Here is a 19,429-nt window from a genome sequence, read left to right as displayed (position 1 = left end):
TCTGTGGAGTTGCCATACACTTGAGTCAGCGTTATAAGTTAACACTTAGGGGAATGTTAAATCTCTGTTAATTTAACATAGAATGGACTACTTTAAAAGGTAAGTATGACATAATATACTTAATAGATTAGTGATATAATAAACTCTTGTTTTGGTAACACATTGTAAGGTCAAATCATTCTTAATACCAACAACATGATTGCCACTGTACATACATGGAGGAAGACATGGTTTCTGCCTTGAAAAATCCCAGAATCTAAGTTGAAATGCATCATAATTCATTGCATTGTATTTCCATTCTTGTTATGATGATTAGATAGGCCATTCTATTTGAAAATGTTGTCGGCAGTCCTTGTTCAGAAGTTATTGCTAATGTGACTTACCAGGGAGATGTATAAACGTCATATTGATAGTGTAAGTGCTGATTACTTTACAGGTAGACTTTACAGGAGCAATACATTTTAATATGTCCAGTAGACAGTGTAGTTTCTATACAGAGTATAGATGTGTAGTTTGTCTAAAATAGTATCTATGCTGTATATATGTACATTTCCTGTAAAATGAATAATCTGCTATACTTTCATACTCTTCTGTTACCAGAGTGGATTAAAAATCAATGGATTAAAAAGTATGTGTGTGGGGAGGATGTAAATTAAACACATCTTTTTAAAATCTGTTTAAATTTGATATTTACAGCCTATGTTAACGCCTAAATTTACTATAATCTATTACAATCACGTACATAAAGAAATGCTGCAGCAATGAGCCTCCCTCAAATTTTAGTTTGTCTAGCAGGCGCAGAGAATGTTTTTCTTCATTTGGTGTAGTTAATTCTAAGATGAGAAACCGACTGGATGTTGAAAAATCAGGAAAGTCTGTTCTCCTCCTCCAGTCTACAAATAAAAATTAAGTGGGAAAGGAATGAAGTCTGTTCATTCTGAACATTTGAAGGACAAGGAACCAGATTTTCAAAGGTGTTTATAGGCACCCAAGAAGCAGATAGGTGTCTAGTAGGGTTTTCAAAAGCTCCTGAGGAAGGTCGATGACCAGAAATGATCACCAATTCACTAACTACAGTTAATGTTTCCTTTGTTTAATAAATCACTTTTAAAAATAGTTTTATATGGAGCAGATTGTGGAGGAAGTAATTGATCTTGTAACTTAAAACAGACTGCATTTATTGTTGAAAGGAAACACTATCAAGACTGATGAGCATAAAATTAAACCCTTCTGGCTTTGCTTTAGTTTACCAGTATGTACATGCACTTCAGATTGTTGCTCATATTTTTGAGAAGTCAGATTGTTAAAAAAAAAAAAAAATCATCTTTAGGAAGAGCTACAGTCAAGTATTTGCAGTTGCAAGTAAGTCCATCCATGAAGCTGTGCTACTTGTTGCAGCTGTTGGTTATATAGGGAGGAAGAAGTTTTTAAATGTCTTTTCTTAGGTTAAATTTAGCTTCAGACCCATTAAGCTTAAGAATCCCTTAAAGCTGTATATAATGTACAAAGGAGAAGAAGCTAATTTATTAATTTCTTGTCAAAATTAATTTCTTAGGTCCTAACATGGGAGGGAAATCAACATACATTCGCCAGGCTGGAGTGATAGTTCTAATGGCCCAAATTGGGTGCTTTGTACCATGTAGCTCAGCGGAAGTGACTATTGTGGATTGTATTCTGGCTCGGGTAGGAGCAGGAGACAGTCAGTTGAAAGGTGTCTCGACTTTCATGGCAGAAATGTTAGAAACTGCTTCAATTCTTCGGTAAGAGCTGTACCTGCTTTGTATTTCATCAAACGGGGAGGAGGCTACCTTAAAGGATTTCTTTATATTGTACCGTTTTTGTTTCTGTTACTTAGAAGATATGTAACTTATCACCATAGATACTGATTCTCCTAGATGAGGATAGCCTAAGTGTTTTACTTAATGAGTGCTCATCTTCATTCACACACTTTCTTGTGAGCCTGATTATAATCATGTCTCTTGCATAATATCATTTCTGTGTGTGTGTGTGTGTGTGTGTGTGTGTGTGTACATAGTTAACTATTTGCACTTGCATTAGACTAAATTTTGAATTTCAGAGAGCTTGCACTATCTAAACTTTGAAAAAATGTTTTTATTTTAGGACAGCATCTGAAAACTCTTTAATAATCATTGATGAGTTGGGAAGAGGAACTTCAACATATGATGGATTTGGGTTGGCATGGGCTATTTCAGAATATATTGCCTGCAAAATTTGTGCCTTCTGTATGTTTGCTACGCATTTTCATGAACTGACAGCACTTGCTAACCAAGTGCCAACTGTGAATAATTTACATGTCACCGCACTAACCACTGATGAGATGCTGACTATGCTTTACCGTGTCAAGAAAGGTGAGATCTTTTAAATGCTGAACAAGATAAAACTATCAGATGCCGTGGGAAAGGAAAAGGGAGTCTTTCCTGCAAAAAGACCTGAAACTACCTTTCCTATTTTAATAGTGATGGCTAAGAACAGCTTGAGACCTACTAATGATTTGGTCCATTTCTCTCTGAAATTGGATACCTTTTAGAGAGCTGCATCTCTGGCTGAATATAGATGAAAATCAGTATATTTTGGTAATGAAATGAGTTGTTTTCTAATCCCCAGACATAGCTCTACAATACAAGTGAAACCTTTTTGGCCTGTTTTTAATATTGCATTTTCAAAAGGAGAAACCCTTCCCAAATAATTTCACGGCTCTGCATTTTTCTAATTAGCATACTACCTATAACTACTTTGGCATATTTCATGCTTTATAATTTTATTTTAGAGCAAAAAATTGGAATCTGTTTCTACAGGGAGGATAGGTGTTAGAGTTTAGCAGAACAGTTCAGTAGGATGGTAAAACGAAATAAAACAGTAAGCTCCGGATACATATATTTTATTTAACAAATAGTTCAATGTGTGGAGGCATAATCACTGAAAATATTGGCTAACTTATTTATGCAACAATTCATATCTAGCAAAAAGTTATTTTGCCCCCATTTTAAAGGAACTGGCAAATGAAGTTGAAAGCCCAAAGGCAAGGATTTTTATTGAATCCATAAACTCGGGTACCATATCACTGGAGAATAAAAATATAGTACCTGTATTTAAGGAAGGAGAAAAAAGGTAATCCAGGAAACTACAGGACCGAAAGTTTCACCTCAATTGTATGCAAGGCCTTAGAACAAATTTTGAAAGAGGAAAGTAATTAAAGACCTACAGCTAAACAGTAATTGAGGTAAAATACAACATGTTTTTTATTAAAGGTAGATCGTACCTGACCACCCTGATCTTTCTTTGAGAAGATAACGGATTTTCTAAACAAAGGAAATGCAGTAGATTGAATCTACCTGGATTTCAGTAAAGCATCTGATACAGTTCCATAATTAAAATTAATGTGAGACTTGAAAGATGAGTAAGGAACTGGTTAAAGGGGAGACTGCAATGGGTCATGCTGAAAGGTGAACTGTCAAGCTGAAGATAGATTATTTGTGAAGTTCCTCAAGGATCAGTCTTGGGACCAATCTTCTTTAATATTTTCACTTACAACCTTAGCACAAGAAGTGGGAATGTGCTAATAAAATTTGCATATGACACAGTTGGGAGTTATTGCCAATACAGAGGAGGACCACAATTTAATACAAGGAGATTTGAATGACCTTGAAAACTGGAGTAATAGATATGGGATTAAATATTATAGTTCAGAGTGCAAGTTTATGCACGTAGGGACTAACAACAAGAATTTTTGCTTTAAGCTAGAGCAGGGGTTCTCAGACTTTTGTACTGGTGACCCCTTTCACACAGCAAGCCTCTGATTGTGACCACCCCCCTTATGCATTAAAAACACTTTTTTATATATTTAACACCATTATAAATGCTGGAGGCAAAGCAGGGTTTGGGGTGGAGGATGACAGCTCGGGAGCCACTGAGGGATCCCGAGCTAGATCCTTATCGGTTGGAAACCCAGGAGAAGACTTGGATGTATTGGTCAATCACAGCTGTGAAAAATTCTAATATAATCCTAGGACGCATCAGGTGAAGTATTTCCAGTAGAGAGAGAGAAGCATTATTACAGTACAGAGTACTGATAAGACGTCATCTGGAATACTGTGTGCAATTCTGTTCTCCATTGTTTAAAAAAGATTAATTCAAACTGGAACAAGTGCAGAGAAGGGCTGCTAGGATGATCCGAAGAATGGAGAACCCTGCCTTACAAGAGGAGACTTAAGAAGTTTGGCTTTGTTAGCCTAACAAAACAAAGGCTGAGGAGAGATCTGATTATCCCTCTGATGTATTTATAGAGAGAAAACACCAAGTAGGGAGAGGAGTTGAGTTAAGTTAAGGGCCAGTCTTGGCCCAAAAACAAATGGAAATAAATTGGCTGGTGGGTCTCACCCACAAATTCAGAGTCTAACTGATCCCCGTATTTGGAAGGAATTTTCCCCTAGGTTGGATTTGCAGAGACCCTGGAGGATTTTTGTCTTCCTCTGCAGTGTGGGGCATGGATCACTTTCTGGTTTGAACTAGAATGGTGGAGTCTCTGATTTGAAGTCTTTAAATCAAGTTTTGAGGACTTGAGTAACTCAGCAAGAGGTTAAGGGCCTATTACAGGAGTGAGTGGATGAAGTTCTATGGCAGGAATTGGCAACCTTTGGCATATGGCCCAACAAGGTAATCACTCTGGCAGGCCGGGCCAGTTTGTTTACCTGCCGCATGCGCAGGTTCGGCCAATCGCGGCTCCCACTGGCCGCGGTTCACTACTCCAGGCCAGTGGGGGCTGGGAAGCGGCGGTCAGCACATCCCTTGGCCCGCGCCGCTTCCTGCAGCCCCCATTGGCCTGGAGCGGTGAACTGCAGTCAGTGAGACCCACAATCGGCCGAACGTGCGGATGCGGCAGGTAAACAAACCAGCGTGGCCCGCCAGGGGACTTACCCTGGCGGCCCACGTGCCAAAGGTTGCCAGTCCCTGTTCTATGGTCTGTGATGTGCAGGAGGTTAGACTAGATGATCATGATGGTTCCTGTGGGTCTTAACGTCTGAAATGAAAGGAATATGCCATGATGTATCAGCCATCAACATGTATAAAATAAACCTCCAAGTTCCTTCATAGCTTTCTGTGCATATTTTTGGACTTATATCTTGGCATAGCTAATTATATGTTGCAGAGCTCCATACCAAAGTGCTTGGGTGAAACTGAGGAAAGTACTAAAATACCAAAGATAAAAATCATTGTAACTTAAAGGAATGTCATGTACTTTCTTTGCACTATTCTGTGCAGGCTTGTAGGCAAATAACACATTTCCTAGGATGTTATCAAATATAGCCTAAGTGGCTGTAAGTCAAGAAATATTGGGAGAACCTAAATTATATCGAGAGAAATATTGCAGGGCTTGTTTTTATGATCTTTTAGTCATTGTAAATATTTTCGCCTGAGAGTTAACTTTATTTATTTTTCTCCAGGTGTCTGTGATCAGAGTTTTGGAATACATGTAGCAGAGCTTGTTGCTTTTCCAAAGCATGTAATAGAGAGTGCAAAAGAGAAGGCTCTGGAGCTAGAGGAGTTCCAAACTATTGGAAAACCTGAGGAATCTGAAGGAGAACCAGCAGCTAAGAGACGCTACAGAGAAAAAGAGGTTTGTTAACATAGGCCGAACAAAACCCATGTCAGGTAGTCAGACTGATAACCATTATTCACTGCAAAAAGTTATACACAAACAATACATTATTTTGAATGAAAAGATGGTGACTGGCAAAAGCCTTTCATCCTTTCTGGAACAAACAGGTTGCAGAATTGTATTTTGCTACATTTAGCCACTGTTTAAATGGGCCAGAAAAATGTCAGTCTCTGGGAATGTCATCTTCTCTAGTGTTGTCAGTTTAGAGCTCCCCTCCAGGGAGATGCACATGAACCCTTTAGAAAGCAGTGGGTGGAGTTGCATGCATGTCTTCTTGCTGAGCTGAACAGTACAGACTGAAGGCATATATGGGACCATGGCTCCATCTGTCTCTCAGTGTTTTCTTTCTCCAATGGGCTGAAGGCCAGAATTGATTGGTTGGTTGGTTGGTTGGCTGGCTTGTTTTGGGGGGTGTGTGTGGGGTGTGTGCGCCTTTGGGTTGTAATTTAGTTTATATGTAACTAGCTCTCGCATTTGTTAGGTTTGTAGTTTGCCTGGCTCTGCAGTTGACCCACTGTCTTTGTCCTGTTACGTGAGGGTTCATCTGCACTAATTTCTTCAACCTCAAACAGGCTTGTTCAGTATAGTTGATTCCAGTAAAAAATTAGGTTCATATTGTTTTCTAAGTATTAAGAGAATGCGGAATCAGTCAGTGCTACGCTTGGCTGATGCGGCAACTCATGGTGCTAGATGCCATCAGGTGGTCGAGGGACATCTACATGAACACATCACTGGACTTTGGCAATACCAGGAGAGATGGAGCTGGAGTTCCGATGAGAAGTGCAGTCGGGAAAGTAACTGAAACACTTCCTTCATGGATTGTTTTTTCTAAATAGACAACCTACCCTAAATTCTCTGTTACTGAGGGACAGTCTTCACTCACTAATATATGTTGTTTTCCACAATGAAAACTCTGTACAACTTTTCATGAGTGATATACCCCAGTATTTGGATTCTAATATCTAAACTGTATTGTTAAAATTATGTCACCTAAATTTGGTTTATTGCTGATTATTCACTATATACATATTTTATCTTATCTATATGTATCTTATGACTTTTAAAACAAACTTTGTATTTGTGGATAATCTAAGCACTATATCCAGATGTACAGACAGTAAATTTTTTTAGCATTAATGTCAAAGATTAGCATACCAGGTGTGTGTTATGCAAAATGAAAGTCATTCTTCAAGTGCTTGCTCATGTCCATTCCATTGTAGGTATATGTGCTTGTCACATGCACTGGTGCCAGAAGATTTTCCCTGAGTGGTATCTGTAGGGGACCGGCTCTGGCACCCTCTGGAGTGGTGCATGTATGCACCGGTATAAGGGGTGCTGCCTCCCCCCAACGCACCCCTTTCAGTTCCTTCTTACCGCCAGTGACGGTGCTGGAACATCATAGAATCATAGAATATCAGGGATGGAAGGGACTTCATGAGGTCATCTAGTCCAACCCCCTGCTCAAAGCAGGACCAATCCTCAACTAAATCATCCCAGTAAGGAGTTTGTCAAGCCGGGCCTTAAAAACCTCTAAGGAAGGAGATTCCACTCCCTCCCACTGGTAACCCATTCCAGTGCTTCTCCACCCTCCTAGTGAAAAAGTTTTTCCTAATATCCAACCTAAAACCTCCTCCATTGCAACTTGAGACCATTACTCCTGGTTCTGTCATCTGCTACCACTGAGAACAGCCTAGATCCATCCTCTTTGGAACCCCCTTTCAGGTAGTAGAAAGCAGCTATCCAATCCCCCCTCATTCTTCTCTTTTGCAGACTAAATAATCCCAGTTCCCCCAGCCTCTCCTCATAAATCATGTGCTTCAGCCCCCTAATCATTTTTGTTGCCCTCCGTTGAATTCTTTCCACTTTTTCCACATCCTTCTAGTAGTGTGGAGCCCAAAACTGGACAAACTACTCCAGATGAGGCTTCACCAGTGCCAGATAGAGGGGAATGATCACATCCCTCGATCTGCTGGCAATGCTCCTACTTATACAGCCCAAAATGCCGATAGCCTTCTTGGAAACAAGGGCACACTGTTGACTCATATCCAGCTTCTCGTTCACTGTAACCCTTAGGTCCTTTTCTGCAGAACTGATGCCTAGCCACTCGGTCCCTAGTCTGTAGCAGTGCATGGGATTCTTCCGTCCTAAGTGCAAGACTCTGCACTTGTCCTTGTTGAACCTCATCAGATTTCTTTTGACCCAATCTTCTAATTTGTCTAGGTCCCTCTGTATCCTATACCTACCCTTCAGCGTATCTACCACTCCTCCCAGTTTAGTGTCATCTGCAAACTTGCAGAGGGGGCAGACCATGCCATCCTCCAGATCCATTAATGAAGATATTGAACAAAACCGGCCCCAGGACTGACCCTTTGGGCTTCAAGCGCTCTTTATGGAGTGGGCCCTCGCACCGGCCTCCGAGATGGCTAGATCGGACTCCGCTCCAAGCACCTCTGCATCGGTGTGGAGTAACCCACAGTCCCCAACCTCTGACTGGTGCCTATCCTCATCACCAGTACCTGCTAAGAAGCAGAATAAACACGCCGGAAGAGGGTGGTCTCCCATGTCCCATAAAGGGAAGAAGAAAGCTGGAACCAAGCAAAGACCAATGTGGGGCAGCTCATCCCCTCCGGAGCACAGCCAGGCTCCAGCATCACCAACTGATCTGTCGATCCTCCTCTGGACCCACCCACCACCCCAGGAAGTGGCAGAAGAACCCAGCACCTAGCAGTGCCATCCATGCCAGAGGCCTTTCAGGCTGCTTAAGGACATATTGTCCCTTCTGGTGCCGTGGAAATGTGCAAGAGAAGTTGCCTGCTTGAGAAGCAAGCCCTGTGGCCCTTACAATGATCCCCATCTCCACAGCATCACTCCCCAGCACCATCACAGGCGGCATTCCACCAGTAGTCTACAGAAATGCACTATTGTCCCTCCGACACAAGCAGGCTGGCCTGCCGGAGCTCCCGGCACTGCTTCCCGGACTCCAGGCACCACTCTCCGGAATCCCAGCATCAATCACCGGCTATCTGGCGCAGACCTCCCAAGGCATTCTGCCAGTCTCCAGAGGCCCAGCACAGGTCTCCTGAGCATCTACGTCGCTCTCCAGACTCTCAGCACTGATCCCCTGACTTTCAATGCCGGTCCCCAGAGTCACGACACTGGTCTCCGGATCAATGGTACAGGTTTCTGGAGTCAAGACAAAGGTCACTGGAGCCCTGGGACTGTTCCCAGAGTGTGAGGCGTCGATCACCAGGCTACAATCCCCAATCCGCCGAGCGCCTTCACCAGAGGCACAACACCGAGGTCTGACATCCTGGCACCAGTCCCCAAGGGAAGAGCACAGGAACAGCCAGCATGGTAAGGGCAAGGAGACGGCAGCGGTACCACTCTGGTCCCCAAGACAAGTCTCTTCCTCCTCAGGCTCGAAAGGCAAGGAGGTCGCAGTGCCCACAGGCCAACATCACCCACCAGTGGCATTGGAATTTCCCCCGGGACTGCCAGCAGGCTTGTGGCCTCAGGGCCAGTGGCCAGCTCCATGGCAGTTCTGAAACCCATGGGGGTTCCCTCAGATATCACAGCATGTGCTGCAATCGGTCTCAGGGACATCTGAGAAGCAGTCGGCGACAGTCTCCTGACTACCCCCAGACTCAGAAGAGGAGTTGGAGCAGGATGCCCAGGGGCAGCCAGCCTCGGCTGAGGCTCCCCCAGCAAGGGAAATGGAGTTGGTTGACTCACCTGTGCCCACTTCCTCATCCTCTTCACCTCATGAGGCGGTGGCGGGGCCCTCCCACACTGTTCCCCAGGATGGCATCAAAGCTCCCCAGGAGCTACTTAAAAGAGTGGCAGCAAATCTGAGGCTGGAGGCCAAGGAATTGTCGGAACCCTCCAACACCCTATTTGACATATTGAGCACAGCAGCCCCTTCCAATGTGGCCCTGCCCATCCCCGAGGGGGTGGTAATGTTAATCAAGGCTTTGTGGCAAACTCCATCCTCCCTGCTCCCCCATCTCCAAGCATGCAGAGAGGAAATAGTCCCAGTTAAAGGCTTCTAATACCTTTACACCCACCCCTCCCCGAGTTCTTTGGTCATATCCACTGCCAATGAGCATGACAGACAGGGGTAACCTGGTTTGATCCCTAAAAACAACGATGCGTATAGGCTCGATTTGTTTGTCGGAAAGATTTATTCGCTTGCCAGCCTCCAATTGTGAGTGCCAACCGCTGCTTGGAAGATATGATTATAACATTTGGCAATCCATGGCCAAGTTTGTGGACTCGTTGCCAGAGGGCTGTAAGCTGGAGACCCTGGCCATTCTCGAGGAGGGCAAGACAGTGGTGAGAGCTGCCCTCCAAGCAGCCTCAGACATGGCAGACTCCGCAGCCAGGACCATGGTTTTGGCCATGTCCATGAGAAGGGCATCTTGGCTACAGTCATCTGGGCTATTGGTAGAGGTTCAGCAATTAATCCAGGACCTTCCCTTCGATGGCCTGGCGCTGTTCTCGGACCAAACAGACAACAAATTGTATGGCCTAAAAGATTTCAGGGCTACACTGTGCTCCCTGGGTCTTTGTGCTCCTGCACCTGCAAGAAAGTGATTCAAACCACGGCAGACCCAGAGATTCGGGAGCCAGTCCAGGTCGGAGCCCTACTGCAAGAAGGGTAACAGCTATAAGCGGCACCAGGGCCAACTACCAACCTTCTCTGCTCAGTTGGGGTCTACCCACCACCATCTGGGTAGCAAGCAGGCCTTTTGAGGGTGTGCCCCAGGGTGACTTGAAGATCAAGAGGGACAAGGTACGAGTCATGATCACCCCAGCTTGACCGTGCCAACATTGGTTCGGCACGCTCATGGACTTAGCGGTAGCAGCCCCATGGACTCATCCCAACTGCTCAGGACCTGCTCCTTCAGGATTCCAGACTGTTACTGCACCCAAACCTCGCCTCTCCCCACCTCACAGCATAGATGCTGTGTGGGTAAATCTTGAGGAACAAGCCTGCTCTAGTCAGGTCTGGCAGGTTCTTTTGGAAAGCAGAAAACCCTCCACCAGAGCAACTTACCTGACAAAGCAGAAGTGCTTCTCATGCTGGGAATCGGAGCAGAATATCTCTCTGGTCCAGTCATCTCTACAATCCATCCTGAATTACCTGCTTCACTTAAAGCACCAGGGCCTCACCTTTTCATCGATCAAGGTATACTTGGCATATTGGCCTTCCACCCTCACATCCAGGGTAGATCAATATTCTCACACGAGATGATCATCAGATTCCTGAAAGGCCTTGAAAGACTTTTTACACCTGTCTGGGATCCAGTTCCCCAGTGGGATCTCAACCTGGTCCTCTCCAGGCTCACTGGCCCTCCCTTCGGTCCTCTGGCTTCCTGCTCTCTTTCGCAACTGTCATGGAAGATCACATTCCTTATAGCTGTTAGCGAGGCGAGTCTCTGAGATTAAAGCTCTTATGTCAGACCCCCCATATACAGTATTCTGCAAGGTTCAGCTGTGTCCCCATTCAGCCTTTCTGCCAAAGGTGGTGTCACAATTCCATGTTAACCAGGATATCTTCCACCCGGTGTTTTATCCAAAGCCTCACACATCAAACAAGGAGAGTCGTCTGCACACCCTAGATATCAGGCATGCCCAGGCTTTCTACCTGGAGTGCACCAAGTCCTTCCACAGATCACTCAGCTCTTCATTGTGCTGACTTATAGGATGAAGGGCCTTCTGGTGTCTTCTCAGAGGATTTCATCCTGAATCACTACCTGTATCCAGACTTGCTATGAGATAGCACAGGCCGCTTCTCCACTGATAGTGACGGCTCATTCAGCTAGAGCTCAGGCGTCGTAGGCCGCTTTCCTGGTCCATTTCCCTACTCAGGGTATCTGCAGAGATGCGACGTGGTCGTCAGTGCACACCTTTACGGCGCACTATGCCATTACCCAGCAGACCAGAGACGACGCTGGTTTTGGCAGAGCTGTGTTGCAATCGACACGTCCATGAACTCCTATCCACCTCTGGTGGTGCTTGGGAGTCACCTACAATGGTATGGACATGAGCAAGCACTCAGAGAATTAAAAATGGCTACTTACCTTTCGTAACTGTTATTCGAGATGTGTTGCTCGTGTCCATTCCAATACCCACCCTCCTTCCCCTCTGCTGGAGTTCCGGCAATAAGGAACTGAAGGGGATGGGGGCGGGGGTGACGGCTCCCCTTATACTGGCACATATGCATGCAACTCCAGAGGGTGCCAGAGCTGGTCCCCTACGGATACCACTGAGGGAAAAACTTCCAGCTCTGGTACATGTGGGGACCGCACACACCTACAATGGAATGGACATGAGCAACATATCTTGAAGAACAACAGTTAGGAAAGGTGAGTAACCCTTTTTTTCCCTGGGAAGGTTTGTAGTCTATACCCATTTAGACTCTTGTTCTTTGAGTAAACTTACTATTGTTGGTGAGAGCATTACTGGTTAATCTGCTCAAAGTCAAAGACTTAGCTCTTTGGACTCTGGGACTTCAGCGTTTTATAGCAGTTTTTAGGTTCAAAGGCCATAAGAGGATTTGGGCTGAGACTTTACCTCTTCCTCAGCAAAGGAAGAAAAGGCATGAGTGTTCCCTCTTGGCCTTACACAGACTCTGGGAGGAGGTTGAGGAGATGCAGATCTGAGAGCAATCTCAGATGTCAAGGGAAGCTGATTCAGACACTGCCATGGTTCCAATGGTCTGTTGCCTTTCTCAGCACCAATTGATCATTTGGTACTAGATGCTGGCATGGATCATGCAAATGAGCTGCCAATTAAAATTGTTCTTCTTACTCCTTCTTCTTCCCTTTTCCCCCCTCTAATAGGCTTAAGCAAGGTTTCATTCCCCTGTATACCTCCTAGTAATAGGCTACAGGAGGCTTTCTTGTAACAATCTCTAGATGGCTTCTCTGCCATTCTGAGAGACCTTGGGCCAATAATGATCCCATGTTGCCTTTTCACCAAGGGTGCCAGTAATGGATCCACCTTATCCTATCTATTTGCAGGTCTCCTAGGTTTGTGACATATGGAGATAAATCTGAAGAAACCATCTCTTCTCAGAAATGCTTAATGCATCAGTCTGTGCGTAGATGAGTTATGACCTTAATGGTGTCATAGTGTCTAAAAACCTTGGCACTTATGCCACCATATCCCAAACAGCTTCTATAGTTTAAGAAATATCTTTGTTACAGAGACATGCGAGGAGGCTAGCTGGCGCTCTGTCATGGAGTTACACAGTATTCCTTTCTCAACTTGTACCAGGTCTCACGTACAACTGGGAAAGTGGTTCTGCAACCAGTCCTACTTCCTGTATGTGGGTAGGGGAGAGGTTAACTTGCTGCTGTCACAGGAAATGGGCGCATATGCTAACAATACTCAGACAAAAATTCATTACCAGTAGCCAGTGTTCCCTCTAATTTTTTATGTTAATGTGCAGAATGAATTTTATGTACACCAATATGGAGGTGAGGGGGGTCAGGACTGGGTGCAGGGGGTGAAGGCTCTGAAGTGAGACAGAGGATGAGAGGTTTGGGGTGCAGGCTTCCCCAAGGCTGCAATGAGGAGACAGGACCCTCCCCCCCAGCCCTCTCTTGCCGCAGCTGGGGGCAGGTCCGTGCTGGGGCTGGTGGAGAGGGGCTTAATAGGCGGCTTAGAGGGAACTTAGCCAGTAGCTGTAGTTCTTCAAATACACTTAGTCCAAATCCACGTTGCTTCCTATAAATCTTTTTATAAATCCTAATAAATGCATCGTCTTGTTGTGGAGTCCTGAGTAAGTGGAAGGACATGAGGGATGGTTGGGGCAACAGTCCCTTACAATAGCGTACTCCCAAGTCTAAATGTTCCTCCCTATGAGAGAGCATATACACAGCCCTGTGGTCATGGCCCAGTAGAGGATTCCAGTTGGGTTTCCAGAGTACAGACCCATCTGAAGGTATGGAATCTATGCAGTCTACTCAACTTAGGTTACTTTTTACCAGTGACTGTTCTTTTGTTGCATCTTAATCAAGGTCAGGGTAAAATACTCTGCAAAATTGTTTCTCATGTCTGAGTTCAAATTGTGTCATCTCTTAATTTGATGTAAATTAAATTGCTATAATCTACTGTAGCAAACCTCTCAACATAGGGGAAAGTTTCTTTCTTAGGTGTTTTAAAAATACTGTTAAGGTTATACCATACAGTGTCACTTCAGAAAGAGAGGCAGTAGTACTGCATCATTTCAGATGTTTTGTCTTTCTTAACTTACCAGATGCATTAACATCACTTCTGGAGGCAGACATATGCTATTATATCTGCAAGTCCTTTAGATTGATGAAGGTTCCTCACTGGATGTGCTTTGCGTAAGAACCTCATGCTAGGAAATCACAATTTCAGGAGCCATGGGATTAAGCAGGCGATTGCATTGGAGATGCGCAGAGGCTGATGCAGAATCTTGTACTCTTGACACATTGTGTTACCAACACAGGGATTCTGAATACTAGTCAGCAATTTGTTTGGTGCTCTTAATGTTTGGTTTTATTGCACACTACTTCAATTTTTAAAAGTTCTGCTCATTGGTTTCCTTAAAGGCAAATGCATACAGTGTTTCTGTTTTCATGTGTTCCCCTTGGTGCCTGCCAGTCTCTGGTTGCTTGGTAACAACTTGTCCTTTCCTTGTTTTTAAAAACATTTCTATTTGCAGTTTAGCTTCACAATAGCGGTATAGGTATTCCAGCTGTTGTCAGTCACATACTTTTTATGTTCACCGAATGCACAGCTCTAGAGCTAAACTATGGACTGGGATTTAAATATGAAACACAGTAGATCCAGCCTTTCAAAGTAGCAGGTTTTAAAATCTTTACATGGACAGGTACTAACCTAACAATTTTTGTTTGTCAACAAATGATTTCTACCCATCAATCAGAAGGTGAAAGCACTCTCTTATTGCTCTGCTGCTAATTGCTCTACTTCAGGGGCAGGCAACCTATGGCATGCGTGCCAAAGGCAGCAAGCGAGCTGATTTTCAGTGGCACTCGCACTGCCCGGGTCCTGGCCACCATTCTGGGGGGCTCTGCATTTTAATTTAATTTTAAATGAAGCTTCTTAAACATTTTAAAAACCTTATTTACTTTACATACAACAATAGTTTAGTTATATACTATAGAAAGAGGCCTTCTGAAAACATTAACATGTATTACTGGCATGCGAAACCATAAATCGGAGTGAATAAATGAAGACTTGGCACAGCACTTCTGAAAGGTTGCCGACCCCTGCTCTACTTATTGCTCTGCTAAATCCTTTACTTCAGGAAAACTTCTGACGCTTAATGAAATTCTGTTCTTGATGCTTCCTTGGTGGGATTGGGAAGAGAATTAGCTTAAAGCTTAAATACCCTTTCCTTTTTCTTTCAGGAAGGTGAAAAAATAATTCAGGATTTCCTTTGCAAAGTGAAAGCATTGCCCTTGAGAGACATGTCAGAGGAAGACATCAGAACCAAACTGAAACAATTGAAAGCTGAAGTGCTGGCAAAGAATAATGGTTTTGTTAATGAAATTGTTTCCCGAACAAAAGTTACTCCATGAAAAAAGCTAAAATGACACTGCTTGAATTGTTTTAAGTCACAAGAACTATTGTTTTCTTGTCTTGTAGGTTTTATGCTTTGTGATGTTTTGTACTCATTACTGAAGCAACACTTTCTCCTGACTTGTAATTACTTTTTTAAATGAGTACCTATTGTACCTGCGTAATAGTTTAGTTACTGCTATTTTCAATAAAATTGTTTCTCTGTCAGGGAAGTGTGAATAAAAGAGAATCATAGTTTTTCCAGTAAGTCAAACCACATATAACTTTTACCATGCTGTGTTAGTTATGAAAACTGTCAGTCCTAACACAAAATCTACAGCTGCCCTCTACTGCAGTTGTTTTTGATTGTCATCACTGATGTTGCACTAGCTGGTCCAAAGGAGTACCCGGGATAATTGTAGTTTTAACAGGGCTGGATTAGTGATGTCTTTTAGAAAAACATTTGATAAGGAATCTTAGCTAATGATTAGACATTTAACTAGTTCTGACTATACTCTCTTTAAGTGCAAAGGATTGTTTACACCTGCGTGAGTCAGACATAGTACAGGCTAGTGCACTTTCCATTCCAGTGCTAGACCTTCATTGTACAGAGACTGCCAGTTGTGTGGTGGGTTGTAATGTGAACAAACAGGAACTAAGATGATGTCACCAATTAACTTTCTTTTGTGAGTTAAATAAGATTCACGTAGCCGAACTTTCCAGAAGGGAGAAAGCTAATTCATTTTACCTGATCTACTTAACATGCTTCTGCGGGGGAGGAGGGAGCCTGTCTTATGTATGCAATGATTTGACTTGAAAGAGGACACAACTGTCCTGTGCATGTGCTATTACTGTGTCTCACATACTGTGTACCAGCTAGTGTGCATCAATTCAGCGTGCAGTCACCTCCCTCTGTTGGCAAGCCCTGAAGCACATCAAGGTACAAGTTTGCCTGCAGCACTTGCCTGTTAGCTATATATGTTGCTTTATATCTGAAACTGGCAGTGTGAAAAGCTTTATTAAAAAAAGTGATGTCTGGTTGTGGGATTATAGAACATACATATGGTGAAGATGACACACATGACTCTTTGATATATGCTCTAGCAGAGATTAAACCAGAATGTGTGTTAAGAGTGTTGATAGCAGCATGCTGTTGAAAAACTAATTGTGTGTGTCTGATCTATACACTTATTGGAGTAGAGTACATATAATTTTATTACTAGAATGTTTGTTTCTAAGAGGGTTATCATACTAAACTTGAGAAGTTGATCATTTTTACTTTTAATCAAGTATAAATTGAAAAATAAGCATATTATACCCTAGCAGATGTAGGAAAAGGTTAGTTCGATGTAGAGATTTTATGTACATTGGACTCTGCCACAATACCTTATATTTGTTTTAAATTAGAATACAGTATACTTTAAATATATTCATATTAAACATTGTAAGAAAAAATATCTATATAAGTATAATACTTATATACAGTATTATAGTGTCTGTAAAGTAACTAGTTTGTCAGAAGAGAATAGCATAAAGCAGTGCAGAGTACTGCAGCAATACAAGTCCATTTCCTTGCTATACAAACATTCTTATAATAGATATTTAGTGGGAATCGGTTTAAATTACTATAGAAATTCATGGGAAATCACAGGATTTGAATTAGATTGACTTGTTTCACTATATCTAAAGAAAGCTAGCAGTCCTTTGAAGATTGTGAGTGACATACACCTATTACAAGCCTAGGGAAATGAGTGACTAGTGTATTTGCTTATGTGACGATCACATGCTTGAGTCAACCTCGTAGTGAAAATGTTGCCATGCTGTGTATTAGAATAAGGTCCTTGTGACTGCTAATCTATGCATGTGCTCTTCCTCAACGATGGAAGAGGAGTTTTACTTCTGTAGCATGCCTGCTCAGCTCCACAGTTGTGATATATGGGCATTCCACAGGATTTCAGCTCTGAGGCTAGAGTGGGCAGGGTACAAGAACCATCTTGGTTCCTCCCCTATTCTGCCCTCCAAATCCCACAAGAAAGGAAGGTGTAAGCAGATAGAACCTGAGGCTGTATTAATGTACACTGCTTTTCTGCCTACTCTTGGAACATCCCTTTTGAGGGGCACCAGCAGCAGCTGTGCTGAGGAACCCCCAAAGGACAGCTGCTGTAGGAGCTGATGCTGTCCAGAGTTGTATGAGAGGAAAGTATAGTCAGGAGGGCTGTAGTCAGGATCAGAAATATACTCAAGAGCATGGGCCACTTCTGGAGATGCCCCATTGCAACCTGTGGATTAAAGGTGGGAAATCCCTGAATGCTTCTGCAGGATGGAGGAACCCTCCAACAGACCTGTGAGTAGGAAATTGTGAGTTGAACTTTGCAAAGTTTCCTCCCATCATGCGGGTTGTTCCTGTGATGGGGAGAACGGTGCCATTTGTTTTAATTTAAATCAGTGACCCTCCGACTGAGGCTTGAGAGCTGCAAGTGGCTCTTCAATGTATCTCCCGTGGCTCTTTGCAGCATATGATATTAAAACACGGTGTGACTTAATTATTAACCAATGTAAGTTAATGGTAGTTAATAAAGTAATACTTGGTCATTTTTTTATATATAAGTAGTAAATGAAACAATGAATACTCAGAAGAGCCACAGCATATATATAATTTTCCGTCATAGCAAAATGACTGGCCAAGTATTTTATTAGCTGCCATTGGTTAATAGTAAATATAAGTAGTAAATGAAACAATGAATACTCAAAAGACCCACAGTAGTGTGAAATGGTTATTGCTAATCTGGCTCCTGAACCACTGAGGTCTGAGTATCACTGAATTAAATCTAGCTGCTTTTCTTTCAGAAACATGGCCATAATGACAAGAACTGTGCCAGGAAAACATCTTAAATGAAACAGGAACTATGTCATGAATGCAGATTATCAAAGCTTCAGAACTAAATTCTGCAGTTATCAAGAAAGCTTGAGGCCACTCACTGTCAGCCTTGAGTAAAGATGCAATTTTCTCTTTTGCTCATTCACACCCCTGTTCTCAAAAAGCTTAGCACTGAATACTTGCTGCATATTCAGTATCAGTTTGTAATCTGTGTAGTTGCTTTTCATTTAGAAGGCTGTTGAGGAAGAAATAGCTTCTGGTAAAAGAAAAGGGCATATTACCAAACACTGCTAGACTTCATTTCTTTGAAAAATGCCATTTTCTCCCTGATTGCTTTAGCATCTGATCACAAAGTAGAATGGTAGAGCAATGTAGTGTATATGCAAGAGAACAACATCTATTCAATATACAAATACTTGCTTTATTTTTGTATTGCAGTCATAAGCAAGTGAGATGTAGCTTAAGACAACTGAAAAGAACTAGAACAATCTGATATAGTGGTAGGGAGAATTCAGTGATAGATAAACAAGTTAATGAATTAAAATAAATCAGCCTATCACTTCTGAGACTCCAGGTCTCATGTGACCAGTAACCTAGCAGTAGTGTTTGCCTTTAAGCTACTTAAGACTAATATGTATAGAATAACGCTGATCTGAATGTCAAGTTGCAACTGCCTGTTCACCTCTAACAACTGATAAAGTGGCTGATAAAAATGACTTTAAAATCTGATTTTTGTTATATGTTGTAACTTAAATGTTTATGGAATATAAGATAGCGCATAAATATCCTAGTTAAATGTGTAATTTAACTCCTTGTCCATTGAATAGCATTGAATGCATATAGTCAACTTGTGAAACTAATGACATTTTTATACTATTTAAATATTCTCAAACAGTATTAATGAGATCTTTCTTTATTCAGTAATTCAACCCCTGGGCACATGCGTTAGAAGATTGAGACCACGAATTACACTTTGTCAAAACACCTGGGGAGATAAAAAGATAGAGTGCATTAGAAAATCACTGTAAACAATTGCATTCTATAGTATAGCTTTGGGGACAAACAATGGAATTAGGACACCACTGTGACCTAAAAAGTCTGCTTTTACCACCACAAACTAGTGAGGGGGCCAGCTGCTTGAGAGGACGCCTGAACAGTAAAGGCATCAGCATAGGGTAACACTCCTAGTGCAGTACAGTAACTCCTTGTTTAATGTGGTAGTTATGGTCCTGAAAAATGCTACTTTAAGCAAAACAATGTTAAGTGAATCCAATTTCCCCATAAGAATTAATGTAAATTGGGGGGGGGGGGTTAGG

The 19,429-nt window shown here is 42.6% G+C and overlaps 1 protein-coding gene across 3 annotated transcripts in view; it reads left to right on the top strand.

The window, feature by feature from the left end:
• MSH2 (mutS homolog 2) overlaps positions 1–18,916 on the top strand; it is a 99,317-nt gene extending 80,401 nt beyond the window's left edge. For all 3 annotated transcript variants that reach the window (XM_050951798.1, XM_050951797.1, XM_050951799.1), the window contains 4 exons: positions 1,556–1,760; positions 2,122–2,369; positions 5,463–5,635; positions 15,085–18,916. In XM_050951798.1, the coding sequence (XP_050807755.1) occupies positions 1,556–1,760; positions 2,122–2,369; positions 5,463–5,635; positions 15,085–15,255 (797 nt within the window). In that variant the 3' untranslated portion in view covers positions 15,256–18,916. The remainder of the gene's footprint in view (positions 1–1,555; positions 1,761–2,121; positions 2,370–5,462; positions 5,636–15,084) is intronic.
• Positions 18,917–19,429: the final 513 nt, after the last annotated feature.

This window comes from Gopherus flavomarginatus, chromosome 4, assembly GCF_025201925.1.
Source record: "Gopherus flavomarginatus isolate rGopFla2 chromosome 4, rGopFla2.mat.asm, whole genome shotgun sequence".
In the NCBI taxonomy this organism is placed as follows: domain Eukaryota; kingdom Metazoa; phylum Chordata; order Testudines; family Testudinidae; genus Gopherus; species Gopherus flavomarginatus.
This window is presented reverse-complemented; position numbering and strand designations above follow the sequence as displayed.